Genomic DNA, 6,532 nt, shown 5'->3' with positions numbered 1-6,532 from the left:
AAGGCAGCTAAACACCACCCAGCCATTCGCTCACTGCCCACCCCCCAGTGGGATGGGCAAGAGAATCGGAGAAAAAAAAAAAAAAAGTAATATTTGTGGGTTGAGATAAAGACAATTTAATAGGACAGAAAAGGAAGGGAAAATAATAATGATAAAAGAATATACAAAACAAGTGATGCACAGTGCAATTGCTCACCACCCACCGACCGATGCCCAGCCAGACCCTGAGCAGCACCCACCCCCCGCCCCGGCCAGCTTTCCCCCAGTTTATGCACTGAGCATGACGTCCCATGGTATGGAATGTCCCTTTGGCCAGTTTGGGTCAGCTGTCCTGGCTGTGCCCCCTCCCAGCCTCTCGCTGGCAGGGCATGAGAAGCTGAAAAGTCCTTGACTAGTGTAAGCACTGCTCAGCAATAACTAAAACATCGGTGTGTTATCACATTATTCTCATACTAAATCCAAAACACAGCACTGTACCAGCTACTAGGAAGAAAATTAACTCTATCCCAGCTGAAACCAGGACAAACTTACTGAAAAGAAACTTACAAATCCTTTCTTCAAGGAATACATCAATAATTTAGCAGCAAACATCTGACAACATCTTTATAAACCAGTATTCTTCTTACTACTGAATATCTTTTGTTAAGCATTTCCTACTTCACTTCTCAGGTTTAGAATTTTTCTTAATTAAAAACAAGTATAAGGGGAAAAAGCCTTCCAAAAAAAAAAGAAAATCATTATGCATTCTGAAGGGATCTTTTACTCATTTGTTGTGTTTTCCTGAAAAGCTCCAGCCTACTCCTTCAGGGTTTTTTTGTTCCCAATTTTACAGTCACTCAAAAACTACACTGCTCTGCATGCTCTAGCCACAAGAGCTATAAGACTCTCCCAAGTTAAAAAGAACCAAGCCCTGTGAAAGCAATAGCTATGAAGAGAGAGATGCATATCCACAGACTTAAAATATTGGGGATGCCACTATTTATTGAGAAGTACCCGTTTTTCCACTCATCTCCAGCAGCAAACTGGAATTTAGCACATTGCAACTTGGTGCACTGTGGAGGAAATGAGCCTGGCTCAGCAACAGCAAGGGGGCAGGAGGACAGGTCTCATTTCTGTGGAGTTTGCCCTACAAGCCCTTTCAATTTCAAACCTCCCAGTACCCTGCAAAAGAACTTCAAAGAGGTAGACCCTTCATTTCTGTTCTTAAGTCTTTGTAACTATGTATGCAGTAAGTATTTAAAAACCTTCATAAACATCCTCCTTCCCTCCCCCATGCTCCCCTTGCTAATTGAAGTCTTAACATACTTACAATCTTCATCCAAGAATTTATACTGTATGTGTTTCTTGAAAAACTCCTGTATTGATCTACAGATCTCCTCATGTTGCTTAGAGATATGATCGTAGTATTGAGTGTAGTCCCTCTGCGATATACCTGTCAATAATTTTAGTTGATTATAAAAAGCTTTAGGCATGCAAAAAACCAACCAGACAAAATGCAGTTATCAGAGACACACATGTTATAATTTATATTTCAGAAGACGGGGTTCTCTCACGTTTCAACCATTAAGAATTACTTACTGTTTGACTTTATTCTCCAATACTTAAAGCACTTCCATTAGGAATTTTTTCCTTTAACAGTTCTGCCCTACATTTTGTGAACCTCACTTCATATGTACACTCTTTGACTATTTTAAAGTGAATTTCAGGACGAACCTTTGCCTGCATTTAAGTATTCAGTTCCTGTCTTTTCCTTCCAGTTTTATTCCCCCTGGTTACTCTGGTCAAAGACCTTTTCTGTTCTGCACATCAAATATAGGGACCAGAATTTGGAACCGTGAAATGGAAGGGGTAGAGGCCAGGCTTACACATTAGCAAAGACGATAGATCCTAGCATACCATAAAGATTCTCATTTAACCGATTTTTTTAGGCGTGGGATAAAGCTTAGCTGTTTGATAAGACACTACAGGTGAAACCTTAAATCCTAAAATCAACAAGATGGCATGCAGTCTAGTACCTTATTTCTTCCATTTGCCCCCCGCGAGGGCTGTCTTGCATATCTGACGTTAAATAAACTATTCCAGCTACATCACAAGCTCTTAATTTCAGATATTTGTTTGTCTACAAGACAATAGTTTAAGCTGACATCAAAAGGATTATATGCTTGCATGCATCTTAAGTGACAGAAGTTCTCATACAGGATACGTCAACATAAGTCACTGCAACACCCTGCTGGACAAATGTCAAATCAAGACCTGCCCCATCAATGCAGAATGAGTAACTCATGCTATTTAACGGAAGAAAAAGCCAGAATCCCCCAAGATGTATCAATGATGGTAGTTTGCTATTTTAACCATATACAAAATGCAGAGATTAAGTTTTACTATAAGACAATGCTGACTACCTCCAAAGATGTGCTCTTAAAAAAAGTTCATATAAAGTTTATGATGTCAGTGGAACTTTGAATTATTCATACCACTGCAAAGCTTAACTCAGGTCTAAAAACAAAAACCAAGAGATGGTGGCATCTCAGGGGATGCAGATGTGTAACTGGAAAATCATTCACTACACTGTGCAATATCACTCCTTAGCTTGACTGACAGGCTTATTAATTTTAAGAGCATGGGAACATACTGTGAAAAATCTTGGAACTGTCTTCAGAAATGCAGCTGGAGTGCTAGCTAAAAAAACCCCATACTGGTAGATCTACTAGGTTTCAAAACCTAGTAATGAAACATAGAGCGTTTAATTAGCCAGCATACAAATGCTTTGAGGTATTTGAACGTAAATATCACTATAGATATTCTATAATAAATCTACATTCAAATGTTTTAGAGGTTGTTACAGTGATGCATATATCTGGCAGTTGTGGTGTTCCAGCAGCACATAACAGGACAGGATTCAGCTCTTCCCCCTTTAAAAAGCTATGTCAGTAGTCATTAAGCAATACCGGCTTAATGGAGAATCTCTGCTATTAGCAAGATAAACTGTGTTACAGAGAACTGTAATAAACCCTGCAACTGGCATAAACGGAGAGAGAATGGGAAGATGAGTGTAGAAGCACCAGAAGGAACAGCCAAATAAAAGGGCTATGAGAATGGTGTATGTTGACAGCACCTAGATTAGCACATCCCGAAACATCTACATGGAGCTCCATAGGATACCCAGACCGGGAAACAAAGAACATGAGTACGTTCCTGACGATTCACAGAGGTGGGACAGGATGGAGAGACAAACTGCTGACAGCTCCTAACAGATACAAAAAGGCACATCCAAAACAAGCACATAGTCACCATGCTGAGAAGAAGCCAGGAGAAACAATGAAGACTAGATAGCTAATATCTCTTCACTTCCCTATCATCGCAAGGAATCCTGGACAGACCACTTGTATACGTGCATCTTGGTGCTTGTGAATATGTAGGTACGAGACAGACAAAATGAGCAAACTTGGTTTTATTATAAAGCAAAAAATCACCTTCCTTCCTATGAAGTCTGGATTAGAGTTTTGCTACATCACTGCTATAACATTTCCTTGTTAGAAGAGTTTAGGCAGAATGACTCAATCTTGTTAAGGACAAATGTGCACCAGCCCTGTGCTGCTTACATTTCTGTTCATCTTTAAAGATTCTATGGTAGACCACAGCAAAAATTAATTCAAACTCCAGAATAGTATTTAGCCTGAAATTAAACCCCTCAATTCAAGCACCTGTACGTGCACTAGATGTCTAAGCTCCTGTTATAGTCAGCAGAAGATAGTCAATACATCCAGAGGAATATAATTCAGCTAAATTTACCCTAGAGCTGCGCAAAATACATGCTCTAGCACAATCTGCCTGTCCTCCAACTGTCACAGGTCTTTGAATGCACCCACCAGCTCTTTGCATGCTGTGGATACCCTAGCTGTTCAGTGCCACTTGAAATGTTTTACATTTAGGATTTTGAACCAGAGTAACTGATCAACAGGTTTTCTGACTAAGCTACACTGAATATAATATGAACTCAGACACCTCGTACACCTGTGGACATGTTCTGACCTCCTCAGCTTTCTGCATATAATATCCACATGTGGTCACGTTTTATCAGCATAATACCCAACTGCCTCTGTACTCATTCTGCAAGTTGGAGATGATGCAATTCATTCCTGAATATAAAAGAATCACTTACAAAACAGCCTTTGGGTGAAGTTTCTGAATTAGCAATTAGAATTAAGAATATTCCCACTGTAATATCGAGCATGCTATGTCATCAGGCTTTCAAATACATTGGAAAGAGAAACGTGGTATGCCACATTTTAAATTACAGAAAGAAAAAGAAAACATCAATTCCAGAAATGAGGTGTGTTAAGAAAGAACTGTCTTCATATTTAGTGCTGATTCAAGGAATCAGACAAACTCCTCAGAACTTCACCTAATAACTTTATCTTTACGAAAATCCTTACCTATAAGCTTGTTTTCCTTGACAAAGCATCTGAATTCTGCGCCAGGGATTAGTTCACACCATTTGCGAAGAACAAGCTATAGAGGAAAAACAAATAATAAAGTATTGTTTCAGAAAGGTAATAGGTAACTTTTTGTCAATGGGTATACCTTCTAGACCTACAGTTTGGCTCTAATGATAAGATGGCCTCTGAAGGTATTCCTGATACAAGAAAACAAAACAATCTTAACCTGCAGTTCACATAATTATCTTAGTAAATACTTCAAAGCAATTAGACTTAATATTAATTTCATAGAATCACAGAACGCTTTTGGTTGGAAGGCACCTTTAAAGATCATCTAGTCCAAACTCGTTTATAAAGTAGAAAGGTTCAGACTGAACATAAGAAGAAATTTTCACCATGAGGACTGTCAAGCATTGCAACATCATAGAGGTTGCGCAGCCTCCATCCACTGAGGTTTTCAGACCAGATTTGATAAAATGCCAAGCGATGAGATTTGATCTCATCGCTTACCTGGCTTTGAACATGAGAATGGACTAGAGACCTCCTGAGGCCCCTTCCCACCTTAATTACCTTATGTTCTTTCACTTTGTATGGCATTTATAACTGAAATTATTTATGAAACAACTTCAAAGTTACATTAATGATAAAGCATGGAAAACAAAAAAACTCTGCTGTACTATACAACAAATCTGGTATGGAATTGGCAGAAAGTTGCTCCCTAGTGAAAAGAGCTGATGAGCAGAATTAAATTTAACCAAATCAACCTCTATTCTGGTATACACCCAAGCAGATTTCTGTGACGCCTTTGAAGGCGCAAACCAGTTAAAATAAGGACACGGGATAGAAATAGTAACCAAACTATTAGAGTCAATAGGACAGACTGCCTGGTAATTAAAGCATCTCTCTGGCACTTTCTCAAGTTTCTGCATTTCCTAAGCTGAAGTATTCAGATGGATCCATTATTTTGAGGGCCTCAATTACTGCTCATGGGTACTGGAAACTCCCAACACCTATCAACCACAGTAGAAAAACCTCAGTAATCAAAGGTGACGCTCCTAACTACAGTGTAAACATGAAACTCTTTGTTCCAACTTTCAGATGTCCTGTATTTTTAAAGCACATTAAGATAATCCTTTAAAAAAAAACAAACAAACAACAGGGATCATTCACTTTTCTAAAGTCCTTTAAGCCCACAGGATGATGACAAATGCTGTATTTACATAAAAATTATTATTAGAGACATGACTAGATGCTATCATAAAAGCAATAGCACCACATGAACAGTTTAAAGCATTGTTAATATCTACATTGCTAACTTAACATTTTAATCTGGTAATGAGCACATGAAACAAGATACGATGGACTACTTCAGTTCAGGATGTCCCCAGCCACTACAGCTAGCTTCTCTTAGTAACCTTAGTTGTGATATTCACAAGCAGCATACTATCAAGAATATATGACTTTCAGCTATTGAACTTGTCCTTCCTGGCAAAACCTGGCAGACATGAGAGGAAACTGCAAGGAGGCTTCAAATGTCTGAACTTGAGCTCATCTCTGATCTGTAATTAAATGAACTTCTTATGACCTGTAGCACTTAACCAGGCTTCCTCACACTGCCCAAGCAACACAATTAAAACAAACAAAAAAAATTTTATGGGCACATACCCAAGCACAAATGGCAGCCTGCCTGTGACCAATTCATTTAAATTACCTAGAAATCACGCAGTCTTACCTCGTAGCCCAAGGAAGGATCAGGGGAATCATCAGTACAGTGAATAAATCTGGAAAAGTAAGGCACAGGCATCAAAATCTGCTTTTACATATAAGCTTTTAGCCATATTGAGAAAAATAACCCCAAACTGTGAATCACAAAAGCTACTGTTAAATTATCTCCAAGACATATAAACCAAGTAAATTCAATACATCAGCAACAAACCTCCTTTTGACAATTATGGGCCCGTGTGAACCTCATGAGGTTTAACAAGGCCAAGTGCAAGGTCCTGCGCCTGGGTCAGGGCAAACCCCAGTATCAATACAGGCTGGGGGATTAAGGGATTGAGAGCACCTTGCCGAGGAAGGACTTGGGGATACTG

At 39.1% G+C, this 6,532-nt stretch overlaps 1 protein-coding gene across 1 annotated transcript in view; it reads right to left on the bottom strand.

Annotated features, from left to right (window-relative positions):
• CDC123 (cell division cycle 123) overlaps window positions 1–6,532 on the bottom strand; it is a 38,820-nt gene that overhangs the window by 15,646 nt on the left and 16,642 nt on the right. Inside the window, exons 7-9 of the mRNA XM_009285541.1 lie at window positions 6,172–6,220; window positions 4,437–4,512; window positions 1,310–1,432 (exon numbers count right to left, since the gene is read on the bottom strand). Coding sequence (XP_009283816.1) covers window positions 1,310–1,432; window positions 4,437–4,512; window positions 6,172–6,220 — 248 coding nt within the window. The remainder of the gene's footprint in view (window positions 1–1,309; window positions 1,433–4,436; window positions 4,513–6,171; window positions 6,221–6,532) is intronic.

The sequence above is a fragment of the Aptenodytes forsteri genome, unplaced genomic scaffold (assembly GCF_000699145.1).
Source record: "Aptenodytes forsteri isolate BGI_AS27 unplaced genomic scaffold, ASM69914v1 Scaffold87, whole genome shotgun sequence".
In the NCBI taxonomy this organism is placed as follows: domain Eukaryota; kingdom Metazoa; phylum Chordata; class Aves; order Sphenisciformes; family Spheniscidae; genus Aptenodytes; species Aptenodytes forsteri.
Note: the sequence above shows the minus strand (reverse complement) of the source record. Positions and strands in the feature narration are given on the sequence as shown.